Source organism: Dendropsophus ebraccatus, chromosome 12 (genome assembly GCF_027789765.1).
Source record: "Dendropsophus ebraccatus isolate aDenEbr1 chromosome 12, aDenEbr1.pat, whole genome shotgun sequence".
In the NCBI taxonomy this organism is placed as follows: domain Eukaryota; kingdom Metazoa; phylum Chordata; class Amphibia; order Anura; family Hylidae; genus Dendropsophus; species Dendropsophus ebraccatus.
In genome coordinates, this window is record NC_091465.1 from 17,575,177 (window position 1) to 17,596,653 (window position 21,477).

The 21,477-nt window shown below is 44.5% G+C and overlaps 2 protein-coding genes and 1 long non-coding RNA gene across 8 annotated transcripts in view; 1 reads left to right on the forward strand and 2 right to left on the reverse strand.

The window, feature by feature from the left end:
- JHY (junctional cadherin complex regulator) overlaps window positions 1-433 on the reverse strand; it is a 45,804-nt gene extending 45,371 nt beyond the window's left edge. Inside the window, exon 1 of one of the 4 annotated variants that reach the window (XM_069947535.1) lies at window positions 83-432. The gene's annotated coding sequence lies outside the window, so the exon portion shown is untranslated. The other 3 variants (XM_069947534.1, XM_069947533.1, XM_069947536.1) reach the window with 3 other exon arrangements.
- LOC138769219 (uncharacterized) lies at window positions 42-10,004 on the forward strand. 3 transcript variants are annotated; one of them, XR_011359226.1, is made up of 3 exons: window positions 42-381; window positions 4,222-4,360; window positions 9,379-10,004. It is a non-coding gene; the product is annotated as an uncharacterized lncRNA (long non-coding RNA). The 3 variants fall into 3 exon arrangements; XR_011359225.1 differs by lacking the exon at window positions 42-381 and adding an exon at window positions 386-469; XR_011359224.1 differs by lacking the exon at window positions 42-381 and adding an exon at window positions 480-503.
- The window catches only part of CRTAM (cytotoxic and regulatory T cell molecule), a 23,987-nt gene continuing 6,694 nt past the window's right edge, over window positions 4,185-21,477 (reverse strand). Inside the window, exons 4-12 of the mRNA XM_069947538.1 lie at window positions 17,080-17,223; window positions 16,786-16,944; window positions 12,327-12,407; window positions 10,645-10,716; window positions 10,495-10,554; window positions 9,694-9,777; window positions 9,348-9,482; window positions 5,832-5,945; window positions 4,185-4,330 (exon numbers count right to left, since the gene is read on the reverse strand). Coding sequence (XP_069803639.1) covers window positions 4,284-4,330; window positions 5,832-5,945; window positions 9,348-9,482; window positions 9,694-9,777; window positions 10,495-10,554; window positions 10,645-10,716; window positions 12,327-12,407; window positions 16,786-16,944; window positions 17,080-17,223 — 896 coding nt within the window. The 3' untranslated portion in view covers window positions 4,185-4,283. The remainder of the gene's footprint in view (window positions 4,331-5,831; window positions 5,946-9,347; window positions 9,483-9,693; window positions 9,778-10,494; window positions 10,555-10,644; window positions 10,717-12,326; window positions 12,408-16,785; window positions 16,945-17,079; window positions 17,224-21,477) is intronic.

Sequence of the window (21,477 nt, forward strand, 5' to 3'; positions counted from 1 at the left end):
CGGAGCGCGGACCTGTCATGATATCACGTGATAGTTCGGTAACAGTGTAACCAGTGATTCCAGCCGGTAACTCCTCACATACCGGACCCGCCGCCTCCTCCTCCCGGCCGCTCCGCTCTCGGCTTCTGGCGTCTCCATAGCGACCACAGAGACAACAAACTGGAACAATGGAGCAAGTGCAGAGAGGAGGGGCCCGGCCAGTGCTGCCCCCGGGGCCCCTGCAGCCTCCTCTCTTCTCATACATCTATAGGGGGCGGCAGCACACGTGACTCTGCATATAACACATGTATATACTGTATACAGGAGCAGTGAGGGGTGCATGAAGGGGGAGGGGGGTGATATAACCCAGCGCTGGATCGTAGTGACGTCACGTGTCACAGGGTAATTGGGGGCGGCACGGGTCACTGATTCTCTGAGGGGTCTGTGCAGCCAGACGCAAAGTAACGAGGGGGGCGGGGCCAAGTCACAGGTACCTGGAGACCTCAGTCACGTGACACCCCTGTGTATGATGAGTGTATATGTGGACAGTGTATGTGTGGTCTATGGGGGAGATTTATCAAACAGGGTGTAAGGTAAAAACTGGCTCAGTTGCCCCTAGCAACCAATCAGATTCCACCTTTTATTTTCCAGAGACTCTGTGAGGAATGAAAGGTGGAATCTGATTGGTTGCTAGAGGCAACTGAGCCAGTTCTATGTTAGTTTGATAAATCTCCCACTATGTGTGTATATATATGACTATAATGTATACATATGTGTATTTATCCTGTGAATTTGTGTCTACAGCGTATATATGGTGTATATATGTATGTACAGTGTATGTATTCTGTGTATATGTGTCTACAGCGTATATATGGTGTATATATGTATCTACAGTATATATGGTGTATATACGTGTCTACAGTGTATGTATTTTGTCCCCCAAAACTAATTTTTATTATGGAAAGATTATAATGTACAAATATCATCACACAGTTAATACAGTGTATGTATTATGTGTATATGTGTGTATGTGTGTACAGTGTATTTATTATGTGTATGTGTGTGAACAGTGTATGTATTATGTGTATATGTGTGTATGTGTGTACAGTGTATGTTATATGTGTGTATGTGTGTACAGTGTATTTATTATGTGTGTGTGTGTGTGTGTGAACAGTGTGTGTATATGTGTGTACAGTGTATGTAATATGTGTATATGTGTGTGTACAGTGTATTTATTATGTGTACAGTGAGTCCAAGAAGTATTTGATCCCTTGCTGATTTTCTTTGTTTGCCCACTAATAAAGACATGATCATTCTATACTTTTAATGGTAGATGTATTCTTACATGGAGAGACAAAATATTAAAAAGAAAATCCAGAAAATAAATCTAAGGAATATATATTAATTGATTTTTATTTCATGCAGTGAAATAAGTATTTGATCCCTTAGTATTCATTAGCAGTTCTGGCTTTTACAGACCAGTTAGACACTCCCAATCAACTTGTTACCTGACCTGAAGCCACCTGTTCTCACTAATCACTTGTGTGAAAAACAACTGTCCACAGAATCAGACAGATCACACAGATTTCAAGTCTCCAACATGGGTAAAACCAAAGAGCTGTCACAGGACCTCAGAGTCAGAATTGTTGACCTTCACAAAGCTGGAATGGGCTACAAAAAGATTAGTAAGGTGTTGGATGTGAAAGTAACAACTATTGGTGCAATTATCAGAAAGTTTAAAGAGTATAACATGACAATCAACAGACCTCGGCCCGGTGCTCCAAAGAAGATTTCGCCTGGTGGGGTGGCAATGATGCTGAGAACAGTCAGAAATCGTCCTGCAACCACTCGGCAGAAGTTAGCAAATGACCTGAAGGCAGCTGGGACCACAGTTTGCAAGGAAACAATTGGCAACACTTTGCGCAACAATGGATTCACATCCTGCAGGCCCGAAAGGTACCCCTGCTGAAGAGAGCACATGTGGAGGCGCGCCTCAAGTATGCCAATGATCATTTGAAAGATGAACCAAGTTATTGGGAGAAGGTTTTGTGGTCAGCTGAGACCAAAATTGAACTTTTTGGCCTCAACTCCACCCGCCATGTGTGGAGGAAGAAAAATGCTGCCTATGACCCCAAGAACACTGTGCCCACCGTCAAGCATGGAGGTGGAAGCATAATGTTTTGGGGGTGTTTCTCTGCCAAGGGTACAGGGCTACTTCACCGCATCACTGGGAAGATGGATGGAGCCATGTACCGCACAATCCTGAGGGACAACCTCCTCCCCTCTGCCAGGGTTCTGAAAATGGGCCGTGGTTGGGTCTTCCAACATGATAACGACCCTAAACATACAGCAAAGGCAACAAAGGATTGGCTCAAGAAAAATCACATTAAGGTCATGGAGTGGCCCAGCCAGTCGCCAGACCTCAATCCGATTGAAAAACTATGGAGGGAGCTGAAGGTCAGAGTTGCCAAGCGACAGCCCACCAACCTTCATGATTTAGAGAGAATTTGCAAAGAAGAGTGGGCCAAAATTCCCCCTGGTGTGTGTGCTAAACTTGTGGTTAACTACAACAAACGTCTCACCGCTGTGCTTGCAAACAAAGGCTTTGCCACTAAGTATTGAGTGTGTTTGGCAAGAGGGATCAAATACTTGTTTTCCTCATTGAAATACAAATTAATTAAAATATATTCTTTAAAATTATATTCTGGATTTTTTTCTTGATATTCTGTCTCTCCATGTTAGAATATATCTACCATTAAAAGTGCTGAAGGATAGTGTCTTTATTAGTGGGCAAAGAAAATCAGCAAGGGATCAAATACTTCTTGGACTCACTGTATATGTGTGTACAGTGTATGTAATATGTGTATATGTGTGTACAGTGTATGTAATATGTGTATGTGTGTGCACAGTGTATATATTATGTGTATATGTGTGTACAGTGTATGTAATATGTTTATACAGTGTATATATTATGTGTATATGTGTATACAGTTTATGTAATATGTGTATATGTGTGTGTACAGTGTATATATTATGTGTATATGTGTGTACAGTGTATGTAATATGTGTATATGTGTATACAGTGTATGTAATATGTGTATATGTGTGTACAGTGTATTATGTGTATATGTGTGTACAGTGTTTTTATTATGTGTATATGTGTATACAGTGTATGTATCTTGTGTCTGAGGAGTTGAGGTGTATACATTGTATCCATAGTGTGTGTATGTATAGTATGTACATACTGTTTATCATAAACAGAAAGAATCTTTTCAGCAGTTTTCTCTACAGCTGCTATTCTGTATGATGGGACCGGACACGCTGGCCTTCACCATTACATACTGGGAACCCCCCACAAGCCGGGCCGCTCTGGACCTTCTCTGACCTATCGTGTACACATCACCATTCATCTCTTGTCTTAGGTCCTTGTTCCTGCCCCATGTTCTTGCTCCTGCCCCATGTTCTTGCTCCTGCCCATGTTCTTGCTCCTGCCCATGTTCTTGCTCCTGCCCCATGTTCTTGCTCCTGCCCCATGTTCTTGCTCCTGCCCCATGTTCTTGCTCCTGCCCCATGTTCTTGCTCCTGCCCCATGTTCTTGCTCCTGCCCCATGTTCTTGCTCCTGCCCATGTTCTTGCTCCTGCCCCATGTTCTTGCTCCTGCCCCATGTTCTTGCTCCTGCCCCATGTTCTTGCTCCTGCCCCATGTTCTTGCTCCTGCCCCATGTTCTTGCTCCTGCCCATGTTCTTGCTCCTGCCCATGTTCTTGCTTCTGCCCCATGTTCTTGCTCCTGCCCCATGTTCTTGCTCCTGCCCCATGTTCTTGCTCCTGCCCATGTTCTTGCTCCTGCCCCATGTTCTTGCTCCTGCCCATGTTCTTGCTCCTGCCCCATGTTCTTGCTCCTGCCCCATGTTCTTGCTCCTGCCCCATGTTCTTGCTCCTGCCCATGTTCTTGCTCCTGCCCATGTTCTTGCTCCTGCCCATGTTCTTGCTCCTGCCCCATGTTCTTGCTCCTGCCCATGTTCTTGCTTCTGACATAAACTTCAAACCAGACCGGCCCCTTCTCCTGATATATCCCCCCACCCAGCAGCACGGTCATTGTCAGATCAGTGTATCGCTATATAATCATGTATACTGATACTGATAATGTATATATTATAGTTGCCAGCTAGTGATGATAATGAATGCCATCAGTGATGTTCTGTATAAATACTTTATTATTATCACATCCATATAACATATAGGACACACAGACGGGATCTGTACAGGACGGAGGGCTCTCTCCAAATGGCAGGGTCCCGGCCCCTCACATGGACACCTGGGTGTTGTACTGGATTTTGTGGCTGGCGTTCACTATGGAGGAGGGAGAGACAGAGACGTCAGGTACGGGTTACCTCCGAGCTGGCGGAGCCGCGCCGCAGACACAATGGCCGCCCTGCTGAGCCGCCTTTCATTTAAATGTCGTCTTAATTACCGGTTATTACTCTAAGTATTTAATCTGTGAAACTCAAGAACCATTGTTTATTAGTAAATATAACAGGAGGAGGCCGCCGAGGCTACGGGAGCGTTCCCTGAGGAATAAGCGCAAACCACGGTTTCTCTACATGTGTAAGATCTCTGCTTGTTGTCAGTGAGTGGAAACTTACTGACATGCAGCCTTACAGCTGGGGGACTCTAAGCCCCCCGTTATACCTGCCCTGATACAGGGGTACAAACTATCAGCCTACAGGAGATGGCTTAGAATGGCAGCTATTGTAACAAACCCTCAGTAGTTACATAATAGCGGACCCACCCTTTTTACTTGTTGGTGCTCACTTTAAAGGGTTTTCCAGGCGGTCGGCCTTTTTTAAAATATTGCTGCCCGTCCATATAAAACAAGGATGGAGAACCTTCAGCCCCCCAGCCGTTGCAAAACTACAATTCCCATCATGCCTGGACAGCCAAAGCTTCGCTTTGGCTGTCCAGGCATGATGGAAATTGTAGTTTTGCAACGGCTGGAGGCCTGAAGGATCCCCACCCCTGATATAAAACAATAAGCATGTCCTTACCTGTCCACGCTCCCCCGTTGTCCTCTGGTGTTGTCATTGTCCCCCACTGACAGCAGAGTCCCCACTTCTGTCTCAGCCTGCTCAGTCAGTGATTGGCCGAGCAGGCTGTCACTCCCAAGAGGAGTTTGTCTCAGATGTGGAGGCTCTGCAGTCAGTGGGAGACACCAGAGGAGGACACCGGGGGAGTGCGGACAGGTAAGGATGACATATATATCGTTTTATATGGACCAGCTGCACTATATTAAAAAGGGCCGACCGCCGGACAACCCCTTTAAGCTGTGTTCTTATGTTGTAGTAACGTTACATTCATGTGAACAGAGCTTTAGGGTATGTTCATACAATGTACTTTAAAAAAAAAAAGAACATCCGCTGTTTTAAATGAAAGCAACGGCCGTTCCTTTCAGCCTGGGCGGCACTACCTTAAAAATCAGTCCATCGTTCCATGCACATGCCGCACTGAAAATGTCCGTTGTTTGGCGCGGCCATGCAAAAGAATGATCATGTCAATTAATAACAGCCACTGTTCCACGAACAGCGGCCATTATTGATCTTCCATGCACATCCGAATGCATTCGGTTCATCCGTGGTGTGTATGGAGATGAATGCTTAATTGATTTCCGGACACAACTTGAATGGGCCGTATGGAAATAAATGACCCAGCGGCCGTCAGAGGTCTGCAGAAAAATTCAAACCCTGGTCAGTATTCGGCCAGTATAACAACGGCCATTGTTATACACAGCCTAAAACAGCCTTGCTCTTTCAGTGCTATGAAATGAAGGGCATGGTACCAGTAACCAGAACCTGACCTGGCGTTGTGGCGTTGGTGGTTGTAGTGGCAACGTTCTTGCTCTGACTGGACGTCTCCTCATTATTAGATCTGGACTTTGTGCTCTCCAGCGTCTGATCTGACGTTTCATTTTCTAAACAAGAGACACAATAAAAGAGTAAAGTTTATGGACGGACCGTTTTCCGAAATGTTCCATCCTATTATAGACCCTGAAAGGCAAATGTCACATGACCTGGTGGCCACAAAGCTGGAGGGGGAGGGGGGGGCCTTATCATCAACCTATTGAATGCACAGCCTCCAGCAGGTGTGTGCAGAGCGAGCGCCGGCACAGACACGGACCACCATACAACCCCCCAGCTGCACGTCTCGTTAATTTGCTGATTGTGTCGGGTCGGTGGATTCAATCAAAAGTTTTATTGAAATATAACCAGGCCCCGTCCATTAATTCATTAGAATCCCATTAGAGAAGCCGGTGATGCCCCCCTGACGCTCATCACCCACCTCATCCCCATATTGTAAGGCTTTATGAGGCATTCATAATGAGGCCGTAACTAAAATTTAAATGGCAGAAAATACGTCCTTGAAAATTAGCAAAAAGTGGCGTTAAGTGGAGTAAAGCGCAGCCTGAGAAAACAATGGTAATAATCAGTGCGGCTGAAGGAGCTCCAAGCCATACGAGGGCGATGGATGGGGAGGAGTGGGCTGAAGGGAACAAGGAAGGTACAATAATAACAACATCACAGAGAAAATAAAATAACAAGAAAATAACAACAAGAATATAACAAGTAAATAAAATGAAAAGAAATAAATAGTAAAACAGATATAATAAAATAACAAATAATAAAAATAAAAAATACCAGTAACTTAAATTGTATTATTGTTATTATTATTATTATTATTATTATTATTATTATTATTATTAAAGGACAACTCCGGCGAAATTTTTTTTTAGCTTATTTAACACATTACAAAGTTATATAACTTTGTAATGTGGTTAAATACCCGGTCTGGCCCCCTTCCCCCACTTTCGGACCCCCGACCCCCCCGCCCGGAGATTAAAGAATAATGAAGAATGTATGCATTACCTATTACGGTCGTCATGGTCCTCTTCTCCCGGGCGGCATCTGGTGACGAAGACGTCAGAGCCGGGGGGCGGTCCAGGTCTTCTTCCTCCTCGGCGTCTTCATGGAGAGTGAATGGGACGGAAAAGGCTGCTGGTGCACATGCGCACCAGCAGCCTTTTCATTGGCTGGAGCGCATCACATGGCTTCCAGCTTGCTCAGCCCTGATTGGCTGAGGTTGCTGGAAGCCATGTGATGCGCTCCAGCCAATGAAAAGGCTGCCGGTGCGCAAGCGCACTGGCAGCCTTTTCCATCCCCAGGACCCGGAAGTCAGAGACATCGCTGGACGGCGGTGAGGCGGACGGCGGGCGAATGGAGTGGCGATCGTCACCGGAGGGATGGTGAGTATGGTGTCTGTGTGTGTCTGTGTTTTTTTTTTTTGAGGGGTCCCGCCGGAGTTGTCCTTTAATAATAATAATAATAATAATAATAATAATAATAATTTGTTCTTATTATTATTATTTGGAGACTGTGTTCCCATGTTGGGGTTGTTTAACACCGTTTTATGACTTGTGCAGATTTATTTTTGATTCGTTGCAGTTAGAGATGAGTGAACCTGGAGCATGCTTGAGACGATCCGAACCCAAACGTTCGGCATTAGATTAGCGGTGGCTGCTGAAGTTGGATAAAGCCCTAAGGCTATGTGGAAATCATGGATATAGTCATTGGCTGTATCCATGTTTTCCAGACAACCTTACAGCTTTATCCAAGTTCAGCAGCCCCAGCTGATCAAATGCTGAATGTTCGGGTTCGGATCGACTCGAACCCAAAGCCGGTTCGCTCATCTTTAGTCGCAGTGCAAGTTTTTCTGTAATAAAGAAAATTATCAAAGGCCGATAACTTACCGCGGCACGACTGCGACCACAGCCGTGGTCTGACAGGGTTTTCTGCGGCCGCTATTCACTTAATAGCGGCCACAGAAAACTGACATGTCAGTTTTCTACGGTGCCGCGAGAGATCCAGGCCGGAGTGTATACTATGGGGGACATTTATTAAGTCTGGCATTTTCTCCGACGATACGGAGATTTATGTAGAGGCGGACTGCCTCTACATAAATCCCATGCAAGCCGGTGCGCACGGCCGAAAACCTACGCCAGCTGAGGACTGGAGTAGGTTTTCGGCGTATCTTTAAAAAAAAAAAAAGATAAATCGTTCCCTCCCTTCCGCCCCCTCCACACCCCCTCCCCGCCCCCCGGCGTACCCGGCGTAAAGATCTGATTTGCAAATATTTTATTCGCAAATCAGCCTTCAGCACTACGTAAGTACCGCAGGAATCATGGCCATGTAGTGTGAACATAGCCTAAGGGGGAAGCTTAATTTTGAAGTGTCATTGTGATATTATGTGCGACTATAACAACGTGTTTGTACAAATATGCTGTAAAGTGTGTGGCAGAAATGATAAAAAGTTGTATTTGATGCAACGTATTGTAACTTTTTGAATTTTTATGTAGTGGGTGGAGCTTTGGAGGAGGGGCCAGTCAGATAACTCATCTCTAGCTGGTGGCAATCAATATGTGGAGCATAAACTTTAAAAGATGCACCATATTTTGGCACACTCTCCTCTTAGATGGCATGTGCAGTGTCATTCATGATAAATCTCTCCCCGAGTCCCTACAGTTCTGCACTATGATGCTGTATGCCGTCCAGTGAACATGGAACAGTCATATTTCTCCATATGCCTGTATGTGTATGTGAGATCGTAAGCATTTAAAGGGATTATCCAGCGAAAATATTTTTCTTTCAAATCAACAGGTTTCAGAAAGTTATATAGATTTGCAATTTAGTTCTATTTAAAAATCTCAACTCTGCCCATACTTACCAGCTGCTGTATGTCCTGCAGGAAATGTTGATTTCTTTTTAGTCTGACACAGTGCTCTCTGCCGCCACCTCTGGCCGAGACAGGAACTGTGCAGAGCAGGAGAGGTTTTCTATGGGAATTTGTTAGTGCTCTGGACAGTTCCTGTTTCAGACAGAGGTGGCAGCAGAGAGCACTGTGTCAGACTAAAAAGAAAACATTTCCTGCAAGACATACAGCAGCTAATAAGTATGGGCAGAGTTGAGATTTTTAAATAGAAGTAAATTACAAATCTGTATAACTTTTTGAAACCAGATGAATTGAAAGAAAAAGAATTTCGCTGGAGTACCCCTATAAGAGTATGATGTAGTCCATGGATGGCTCCATATAACTATGTGCTACTCATAATCTCAAATCCCACTTTCCATCACCAGGTGGCGCTGTAGTTCTTACTCCTAGTACCCCTGCTATTCTGTAGGCCAGTGATCCCTTACTTGTTACCCTTTAAAATGATAAATTCCATCATGGCTGTAAGGACATTATGGGAGTTGTAGTTTTACAAATTTGGGGAAAACTGCTGAAGAGTTATAAGATTCAAGTGTTTGGAGACGTCTCTGACCTTTCTTCCAGGAATAATGGGCTTTTCTCAGCTTTAACAGGAACAGATGCACAATGACCAGCAAGACGCAAAGCATAAGAGACACGAGGACCAGGATGAGGGTGCGCTGAGATTCCCTCCCGGAGGACAGCACATCTGCAACACAAGAAGAGACGTCTCATTGCCTGCAGCACCTGAGAGATGGCACCCTGAGGTACACATACAGCACTAGAGGATGGCAAGACTCCTCACCCTATTTCTACAGGACTGTAGAGAAGTTGAACATAGTCATAGTGATTGGCACACAACTTTCCTAGGAGCAGATAGACCCAGGAAACAGCTGCTCCCTGGCATTATGGCTGCTTACCATAGTCTGTGGTGTTATCAGAAGTTGTGGTGACTCCAGTAACCAGTGAGGAGTCCTCCAGGGATGGAGTAAATGTCACAATGTCTAAAAAGAGGTAAACAATCAGTAAAACAAGAACTGACAGAGAATATACCACCGATGTGTAACTCTCCTGAAATACTCTGCTGCTTGAGGTCCTGCTTCTTCTACTGTCTCCCTGTGAACTCCTTATGACTGCCCTGTCACTGCTAAAGCACTCTGTGCTGCTGTAACTGTTCTACTGGTCTGATGATTGATCATTATTTGTTTCCGAATTAGCAGGATGATGAATATGCCCCCTTAAAGGGGTTCTTCACCCCCCCCCCTCCCCCCAAAAAAAAAAATCCTTTCAAATTAACTGGCCCCAGAAAGTGCCAGAGATTTGTAATTTACTTCTATTAAAAAATCTCAAGTGTTCTAGTAATTATCAGCTGCTGTATGTCCTGCAGGAAGTAGTGTATTCTTTCCAGTCTGACACAGTGCTCTCTGCTGCCACCTCTGTCCATGTCAGGAACTGTCCAGAGCAGCAGCAAATCCCCATAGAAAACCTCTCCTGCTCTCCAGACTGAAAAGAATACACCACTTCCTGCAGAACATACAGCAGCTGATAAGTACTGGAAGACACAAGATTTTTGAATAGAAGTAAATTATAAATCTCTAGCACTTTCTGGCACCAGTTGATTTAAAAACAAACAACAAATTTTGGTGAACTACCATTTAAGCCCTGTTAATCTTAGTCCACAGTGTGTGTGGGGGGCTCTGACCTGGACATGGGGACATTACCTGCTGTTACATTTCTATCTGCTCCATCTGTTGTGTGGTTCTCTGCAGTTGTTTCATTTCCTATAGAATTATACAAAAAGTTATGACATTGTTATTCATGGTTATTGAAGACGCAGAAGCAGAAATCCTCCATAGATTTGGGGACATTACCTGTGGATGACACTTCATTGGTTGCACTTGTTGTGTTCACATCAGTTGTGTTCTGAGCTGGCATGGAAATTTCTGGACAAAAGGGTAAATGGTATTTTAAAAAAATGTAAAAAGTACAAAAAACAAATCTTGAAAGAAAGCAGTAACAAATAGAACAGTGATACATTATAGCGGATACGTGTCTGGACGATAGATGCTGAGAGTCTAAAGATTCTGGGGGTGGCAAAGTGGGGGACGTAGTATTGCCACAAGAAGTGATTAAAGGGGTACTCCAGAGAAAAAAATATCGTTCAAATCAATAAGTGTATGAAAGTCATATAGATTTGTAATTTACTTTTAATTTTTTTTTAAATTTTAATTTTATTAAAAAAATCTCCAGTCTTCCCATACTTATCAGCTGCTGTATGTCCTGCAGGAAGAGATGTATTCTTTACAGGAAGAGATGTATTCTTTCCAGTCTGGCACAGTGCTCTCTGCTGTCACCTCTGTCCATGTCAAGAACTGCCCAGAACAGTAGCAAATCCCCATAGAAAACCTCTACTACTCTGGACAGTTCCTGACATGGACAAAGGTGGCAGCAGAGAGCACTGTGTCAGACTGGAAAGAATACCTGCAGGACATACAGCAGCTGATAAGTGCTGGATGACTTATGATTTTTTAATAGAAGTAAATTACAAATTTCTGGCACTTTCTGAAACCAGCTGATTTGAAAGAAAATATTTTTCTCTCGAGTACCCCTTTAAAATGAAAGTTGTTATATGGTTGAAGTGTTAGACAGGGGTGAATGGCCTGAGGGAAAAGAGGGGAGAGGCACTAGAAAAGTCCTGGAGGTAGAGTATAAAGTGGTGACAGATGAAAAGGTGACAATAAGTGAAAAAACTAAAAGAGGAGCAAGAGAAAAGGAGGAGATGTGAAAGGAGAGGAGTAAGAAGATGGGAGAGCAAGAGGAGAAGGAGGAACAAAAGGGGAGGAGCAAGGGCAAGATGAGAAGGAGGATGAGCAAGAAGAGAAGGAGGATGAGCAAGAAGAGAAGGAGGAACAGGGAAAGGGAGGGGGAAGAGCAAGAGAAGAAGGAGGTGCAAAAGGGAAGAAGGAAGAGCAAGAGAAGAGGAGTAATAGCAAGAGGAAAAGGAGAAGGAGCAAGAAGAGAAGGAGGAGCAAAAAGGGAGGAGGAAGAGCAAGAGAAGAGGAAAAGGAGGACCAAAAAGGGCGGGGTAAGAGCAAGAGAGGAGAACATGGTGCAAAAGGGGAGGAGTAAAAGCAAGAGGAGAGGGAGAAGCCAAAGGGGAGGAGGAAGAACAAGAGAAGAGGAAAAGGAGGAGCAAAAGGAGAGGAGGAAGAACAAGAGGAGAAGGAGGAGAAAAATGAGAGGAGGAAAAGGAGAAGCAAAAGGAGAAGCTAGATGAGATGAGTACAATGAGAGGAAAAACAGCAAGAGGAAGGAGGAGCAAGAACAGAAATAAGAGCAAGAGAGAAGGAAGCAGGAGGAGAAGGAGGAAATGAGAAACAACAAAAAGAGCAAAAGGAGAGACAAGTGATAGAGTAGTGGAGGATGAGCTAGAAAAAAGCTGGTGATGGAGCAGCAGCGGGAAAAGAGGATGGGAAGCAAATAGGAGATAATGGAGAAGTTAGAGAAGGTTCATGATCCCATTCAGATATTCATTTTATTGCAGATTGTTCACCTGTGGTTTCATCCTCCCCCTTTCTTCCTGACGTCACACCTTGTGTATATTTCTCTGCAGATGGAGTCGATGTCACAGCATCTACAATACAACAATTATATACTGTACATACGTAATGTAATAAACCACTACAGCATTTACCTATGCTTACAAGTCTTCTAACTTCCCCTCTGGTTGCAGTGGATGAGTTGATCTCCATCTTTCTTACTTTCCTCTGTTTTTTCTCTCTCTCTGTAACTGTGCTAAGTGGGAGGGGTCTTCTTGGTGTGATGTCATAACTGTGCTCTGACTACAGAGATCTCTGTCTATCTCTTATATCTGCTTATATCTGGGGACTGAGGGGCAGCTTGCTTGTTACCTAAGCTTCCATAATGCAGGGGTGAAAGGAACAGATTGCACAGCTCAAGCTCTGTGCAGACACTGAACAAGCAGGGACTGCTGTAAAATTAAAATAAGTCAAACAAGTTATTTGTAATGGAATGTAAGATGGCAAGGATCTGTGTGTATGTGTGCTGCAGCTGAATCCTGACTGGCAGTAATCCCTGCTGGTAGCCTCTTACGTAACGCTCACCGCCCGCCACTCTGTCATCCGACAAAATTACTTTCAATTAATTTACTAATTATTTGTTTCAACTGAGCAATTACCGAATGCAATCAGGCGATTGTGGCCGTCATTGGGAGCGAGGCGCTTTTATCTGCCTGGTCTAGACACATTCAAGTCCCCCGTCTGGCGCATATTAAAGGTGATGCACATGAAAGGCGGATTCTGTTTTATGACAAATTAATTTAATTGAACTTGAAGCTCTTGGAGTAAATGCAAAAGAGAATATTATGGCGGTTAAATATCTGAAAAGTACAGGAGTGGGAGGAGGGAGAACAAACGCTGCAAACACCGAAATGGGCTGGGTGGAACCGCCATCTACTTAACACAGAACGACTATATACTGGAGTGCTTAGCATCACCCTGACCACCAGGGGCACTATTAGCAACCAGTGTAAAGTTTTCTATATGTTCCTTTTAAGCCGACGCGCTTTGGTGCCATTCATGACGCCTTTTATCCCCATCAACTTGAATACATAATCAAAATTTGAGAGAGCTTAAGGCTTGGTTCACACTACGATTTTGGAATCCGTTTTTTGCAGAAAACGGAAAAACGGATGCATTTGCGTGTATGTGTTTTGATCCGTTTTTCTATTGACTTCCATTATAAAAAAAAAAAGGGATCAGTTTTATTTAAGGCTGAGTTCATACTACATTTTTTCAATCCGTTTTTTTTTCTGTTTTTACAAAAAACAGATGGTAAAACGGATGCATTTATGTGCATCCGCTTTGATCCGTTTTTCCATAGAATTACATTAATAAAAAAACGGATCAAAACGCATCCGATTTTTTAATGTACACAAAATTTTTGAGTACATTAAAAAAAGGATCTTTTTTGATCCGTTTTTTTTTTAATAATGAAAGTCAGTGGAAAAACTGATCAAAAGGGATGCACACAAATGCATCCGTTTTTTTGATCCATTTTTTAAATCCCTTTCTTTTTTTTTTTTTTTTGCAAAAACGTAGTGTGAACCCAGCCTTAAAAAAAATGGATGCGTTTTGATCCGTTTTTTTTTTTAAATAATAGAAGTCAATGGAAAAACAGATCAAAACGGATACACATAAATGCATGTTTTTCATCCGTTTTTTGTAAAAATAGATGCAAAAAAACCATTTAAAAAACATAGCATAAACCCAGCCTAATAGACACAAAAATGTAGCTGACGCCACTTTTTGTGTACGTTAAAAAAAACGGATGTGTTTTGATCTTTTTTTTTTATAATGGAAGTCGGATCCAAACTAATGCACAGAAATGCATCCATTTTTCCATCACTTTTTTTTTTTTTTTAAAACAGATTGCAAAAACGTAGTGTGAAGCCAGCCTTAAAAAAGTGGATGCATTTTGATAATTTTTTTTAAATTTTTACTATAATGGAAGTCAATGGAAAAACGAATCAAAACAAATACATCAGTTTTTCCATCCGTAATTTGAAAAAATGGATGAAAAAAAAAAACGGATTGCAAAAACATAGTGTGAACCCAGCCTTTGGCTACTCTGTAGTTTTCGCCATGGCCGCCATGCCCGGGCCTCATTACTGTTCGCTCTGTTTACCGTCTGTCGGCTGCGCCATTATCGATAATACTATAAAATGTAGCTCCATTTTGTGGCGGGGAGATCGCTTCGCCACGGCTTTAATAAAACCTCCATATTATGAGTGGCTTCTCGTAGACGGAGCGTAACCTGCGTCTCGGGGGATTTTTTTTAATGCATAAAGTGGCCAATCTGAAATGCCAAATACATTGTGTTTTTTTGCAGGCACTAAGCGCTCTTTTGCTATTGATTTAAGTGGCGTGGAGCGGGCCGGGTTCAGCGCGAGCGCTAGGTGTTCAGCTCTCGTTCTGCCATTGATTGTTTCCAGGTGGTTCGGGCCCCACCAGCTGGGATTAAGCACATTTGCAGAAAATGAAAGCAATTTCACTCTATAAATGTACGAGTTGACTGTGATGCCAATACCATTATCACTAATGCTGTACCCGGCTCCCTGCGCTGACCGCTGACATGTCTGCAGCTCCCCCCTGACTCCCAGAGCCAAGAGATGGGGGCTTCAGCCAGGCCGCAGAGCTGCTCACATTAACCCATTGTCACCCAGAGCATGCCAAGCCTGTATTCCAGGGGAACCCCCCAATCTATCTAAGCAGGGGTACTGTCCATAGAACAAGCACAGATGTCAGTACACTACATCATAGCATCATAGCAGGAGAATCTCCAGGCTAATGATATGTATATAAACTTCATGTGTGATACTGTATCTAAACCACAGGTGTGATACTGTCTGAACTGATGTATCTAATGCTGTCATGTGTTATACTGTCTGCTGAGCTGCTGTATCTAAACCACAGGTGTGATACTGTCTGAACTGATGTATCTAATGCTGTCATGTGTTATACTGTCTGCTGAGCTGCTGTATCTAAACCACAGGTGTGATACTGTCTGAACTGATGTATCTAATGCTGTCATGTGTTATACTGTCTGCTGAGCTGCTGTATCTAAACCACAGGTGTGATACTGTCTGAACTGATGTATCTAATGCTGTCATGTGTAATACTGTCTGTTGAGCTGCTGTATTTAAACCTTTCATCTGTCAGTCTCTGTATCTCATCTTAATATGGGTGGTACTGTCTACTGTATCTAAGCCCATCATGTTTGCTGAGCTGCTGTGTCTATGTCTTATGTTAGCACTGTTGCCTTGCAGATCTGGGGTCTAAGGTTCTAATCCCACCATGGAGTTTGTATTTTCATGTGTGTTACTGTATCTAAGCTTATGGTGTCTGCAGAGCTGCTGTATCTAAGCCTGTTATCTCATCCTATCAGTAGTGATATAAGCCTGTGCTAGCCCTGTATTATTATTATTATTAGGTGATTATAAGCTAAGTAACAGCCACAGCAGGGAGCAGATCTGGAGATTTCCACTGTTTGTTCTGTAATTAATTGTCTCTATATGTTACATTATTCTGCTAACTGCATGTCGCCACCTGGTGTCCATTATAGAAACTGCAGCCTGTGACATCTCATACATTGTAATTGTAATAGAATTCACTAATGAATTAACTCTTTCCTTTCTGCCTGACTTCACATAGGACATTAGTGTAAAACAGAATGATTTAGTGTCCTCATCCTGAATAACATTATCCAGTGTTTAAATAGGTATCAGACTTGGCCTGTGATGCCCTACACTACATAAAACACAGTGTATTACTTTAGCTCCTTTAAATAGAGTTCCCCTTTAACCCCTTACCTGACAGATGACAGATGTGCAATGTGTATATATATATATATGTATGTGTGTGTGTAATGTATATATGTGTACAATGTGTACGTATGTAATGTGTATTATGTATATATATATATATATATATATATATATATATATATATATATATATGTGTGTGTGTGCAATGTGTATAAATGTGTATGTGTATAGTGCAGGTGTGCAATGTGTATGTGTACGTCCCATTCTACCTGCAGGAGCAATGGTGAGTAAGAAGACCATATTCACACTTTTGTTACTTGGCGGCAGCTTTCTCCACCGGTGGTGCCTGCTGGGTTTTGCGGGAGCCCCCTGGGTTTGGTCCTGTGACATTGGGGTTGCAGGGCCTCCCTTCCCTGTTTTGCTCACTTTGCAGGATTGGCGGTCGCTGACCGACACAGTGTGGAGTTTAGGGACTCATGTGAACCAGGAGACCTGCACGTGTATATGTGTGCAATGTGTATTTATGTATGTTCAATCTTACATGCAATAGATATTTTCCAAATCACCTGGCAAGGTGGGCACAGGTGCCTATGTCATTGCCGATATATAGTGCCAGTACCCAGAATGCCTTAGTATTCTGCACATTCTGTGCCAGTCCATCACTTACACTCTGTATGGAAGCTGTAAGCAGCTGTGAGGTTTCCTGGGGTCAGTGTCCTGTGCCTCACTACACATGTGACGCTTGATGCACGTGTCACTGCGCTGATCCGCAGATCGCTGACCGCTGTGCACCGCCCATCACTCTCCAGCCTGCGATTGTGATGCCCTATGGAACATAAGAGGAACCAGTGAGATACCTGAAGATGAGGTCCAGCACTGGGGGCACTATGGTTGACTCTGGGGGCACTATGGCTGATCTTTGGTGCCATGTGGCTGGCTCTGGTGATTTCAGGGGCCTCACCATGTACTTCTGTGTGGTTGTCAATCAGCCAGGAGAGTCTGGGGCAGGGGCGGCCGCCGGATGTGGAGCAGGTGAGGAGATATTTCTCTTTCAGGCGTTTCCCGGGGATTCTTGTGACATCTAAGGAAGGTGGAGCCGGTGCAGCTAGGATGGAATGACAGCCCATTATACTGACAGCAGAGACTGTCGCTATAAATGTTGCAAAGTTACTTGATAATGTTATATGAAGAATCTTACACTTTTGGTGATTATTGTACTTTAGTTGTCTGCTACTTTTGTTGCTTTTGTTTAAACGATGGAATTAAAAGCTCTCTAATTCTTAGTGTAAACTTGGACCAGACAATGGCAGGGGTTGTTTAAAAATCTGGCACTTTTTTTTTAGTGTCTAGTCTAATGCTGCGTTATTTTCACAATAACGATCGCATTTGAGCGAAAATCGTTCCGTGCAAACACAGCAAACGATCAAGCGATGAGCAAAAAATTGTTCATTTTGATCTTTCAACATGTTCTCAAATCGTCGTTCATCGTTCGCTAAAAATTCGCAGATCGTTTCGTGTAAACAGTCTTTCAAAGATTCACCCTATGTAAAAGATGGGCTTAAGCGATCTTAAAAACGATTTTTCTTACGATTTTTCTTACGATTTTTCTTACGATTTATTCGTAAAAACAAATTGTTGCTTCAAAATCGTTAAACGATCGATTGGGCGAATTATCGCTTCGTGTAAATGCAGCCTTAGTTTACACCATCTACCATGACCACTTTTCAGTAACCAACATCTCCTTGTTGATCAAAAAACTAAAGTACTAAAAAGTGTCAAAAACGCATTGAAGAATTCAGCCAGCTTTTTGGTGCAGGCAGTTCTGGTGAACACCCCCATTGTCTATCGTTGACTATTGCTATAAACCATCTTTCTATGGCTATGTTTCTGTTGCTATGAACAATCTCCATTCACCTAACTGTTCTATGGTTAATGCCAGCTGCTCTGTCTCACATCTGACAACCTCCCTGGATCCTCATTCCTGCTGTTCTGCGGAGTCAGCTGTAACATTCTCCAATAAAGATGGAGGGGGCAACAGACCCATCAATTACACCCTGCTTTACTTCCACAAACAACTAATGTGTCTTCTTGAGGATCCCTACCTGGTATAGAAAGTCTTAGGGGCCATGCAATGTGTGGTGTCCCACCACGGGTGTTACTAGTATTTTACAACCCTTGCAAAAGTCTATACTTTAAGTGGTAATGAAGTAGTACCTAAGTTTTGCCACAAGATGTCGCTACTGTATGTAACTTTACTTGCACATCTGTAGTAACTAAGGGGTTATTGTTTGTTATAGCCATCACACCTGTGTGCCCACCAGGCACTGTCGTCACATGACAAAACCCTAAGGTCTAGCTGTATCTCAGCCATCCACCACAGTAGTGGCGTCCCACTTCCATCCAGCAAGTGACCAGCCATCCCACCGCTACAACATCATCCGAGGGCATACTACAGAATCAGGACTCAGTGATTATTGTTCCAGCACCTACACAGTAGATACCCAAGGGACCCCCTCACAGCCCAGCAGGTCACCGACCACAGGGGAAAGGTTATAGCCAGCCCCTCTAAAATAAAAGCCCCTTATTACCCCTTTAAGTGACCTGATCCTTAGTGTTTGTGACAGATGAGAATTCTCCCTGGTACTTTCCACCATCAGCAGCTTCATCTTTCTAATATCTTCACTTTCACCATGCAGGGGACACACAGGGCCGCCGATAGGGCAGTACAAGTGGTACTGCCGTATGGGGCCCGGACCCTAAGAGACACGGGGGGGGGGCCCGGCGGGCCCGCCGGCCGCCGCCCCCCGACCGCTACGCTAGGGGGGTCCGCACGGCCCCCCTTGCCAACTGTTTTTGAGCATCCCGAGAAGCTGCGGCCACGCAGCTTCTCGGGATGCACAGATCGCTTTAATGTTCCGCCCGCACAGCGGGCGGAACATCAAAGCGATCAGAATACAGGAGAAGGACCTGTCAGCGTCCTCCTCCTGTATTCTCTCCCATAGGCTGCCGGCACTTCATACCAGCAGCCTATGGGAGGCCGGGCCGTGGTCATGTGCCCCTCCGGCAGGCGTGATGATGTGACGTCATCACGTCTGCCGGAAGTCCCGTCCCTGCGGCTCGCAAGATGGAGCCCGAAGAAGAGGAGGAAGAGCTGCTGCCTGCACAGCGCGGATTAGGTGAGTAGGATGTTTGTTTTTTTTTAGGGGCACCTCTGGGGGCATTATTAGTGTATGGGGGCACCTCTGGGGGCGTTATTAGTATATGGGGGCACCTCTGGGGGCATTATTAGTGTATGGGGGCACCTCTGGGGGCATTATTAGTATATGGGGGCACCTCTGGGGGCATTATTAGTGTATGGGGGCACCTCTGGGGGCATTATTAGTATATGGGGGCACCTCTGGGGGCATTATTGGTCTACGGGGGCACCTCTGGGGGCATTATTAGTGTATGGGGGCACCTCTGGGGGCATTATTGGTGTATGGGGGCACCTCTGGGGGCATTATTGGTGTATGGGGGCACCTCTGGGGGCATTATTAGTATATGGGGCCACCTCTGGGGGCATTATTCGTGTATGGGGGCACCTCTGGGGGCATTATTGGTGTATGGGGGCACCTCTGGGGGCATTATTGGTGTATGGGGGCACCTCTGGGGGCATTATTGGTGTATGGGGGCACCTCTGGGGGCATTATTAGTATATGGGGCCACCTCTGGGGGCATTATTGGTGTATGGGGGCACCTCTGGGGGCATTATTAGTATATGGGGGCACCTCTGGGGGCATTATTAGTATATGGGGGCACCTCTGGGGGCATTATTAGTATATGGGGGCACCTCTGGGGGCATTATTGGTATATGGGGGCACCTCTGGGGGCATTATTGGTGTATGGGGGCACCTCTGGGGGCATTATTGGTGTATGGGGGCACCTCTGGGGGCATTATTAGTATATGGGGGCACCTCTGGGGGCATTATTAGCTCATGGGGGAACCTCTGGGGGCATTATTAGTATATGGGGGGCACCTCTGGGGGCATTATTAGTTCATGGGGGCACCTCTGGGGGCATTATTAGTTCATGGGGGCACCTTTGGGGGCATTATTAGTATATGGGGGCACCTTTGGGGGCATTATTAGTATATGGGGGCACCTCTGGGGGCATTATTAGTATATGGGGGCACCTCTGGGGGCATTATTAGTATATGGGGGCACCTCTGGGGGCATTATTAGTATATGGGGCCACCTCTGGGGGCATTATTAGTATATGGGGGCACCTCTGGGGGCATTATTAGCTCATGGGGGAACCTCTGGGGGCATTATTAGTATATGGGGGCACCTCTGGGGGCATTATTAACTCATGGGGGCATCTCTGGGGGCATTATTAGTGCATGGGGGTACCTCTGGGGGCATTATTAGTTCATGGGGGCCACCTCTAGGGGCATTATTAGCTCATGGGGGCACAGCTGGGAATCCTACATACAGGGGGCACAGCAGGGGATCCTACATACAGGGGACATCCCACACAGCGCAGTTACTATGGGAGCCTACAGGGGGGAGAAAGGAAAGGAAGTTGCTAGAAATGTGCGGAGCCTAAATTGTTTGTCTCGCAGGTTCTAAGGGGATGAAACGTATCTGGAAGGAATCATCATGGAGGTCTGGGCCGGATGGAGAGGAAAAGGGAAAGTGACGCCTCAGATCAAAGAAGACGTCACCGGTGAGTCACTGTATGACACTTTTCTTATTTTGTAGAACATCATTTAGTAGGGGCGCCCCGAGGTGACAGCTACTACATTATCTGTACTCAGAGATATCACTGTGTTATCTGTTGTGTTACATAGGACTGCAGGTGACAGCTACTACATTATCTGTACTCAAGAGATATCACTGTGTTATCTGTGGTGTTACATAGGACTGCAGGTGACTACTACATTATCTGTACTCAGAGATATCACTGTGTTATCTGTGGTGTTACATAGGACTGCAGGTGACATCTACATTATCTGTACTCAGAGGGATATCACTGTGTTATCTGTGCTGTTACATAGGACTGCAGGTGACATCTACTACATGATCTATACTCAGAGGTATCACTGTGTTATCTGTGCTGTTACATAGGACTGCAGGTGAAATCTACTACATTATCTGTACTCAGAGATACCACTGTGTTATGTGGTGTTACATAGGACTGCAGGTGATATCAGGTGATTTCTCCAGGTTGCAGAAGTTCAAACTTCATCGTGCCCTGGTGTGCTGGTGTCTGTATGTGTGTATACATGTGTGCTGGTGTCTGTATGTCTGTATACATGTGTGCTGGTGTCTGTATACATGTGTGCTGGTGTCTGTGTGTGAGATCAATTCTAGAGAACTGG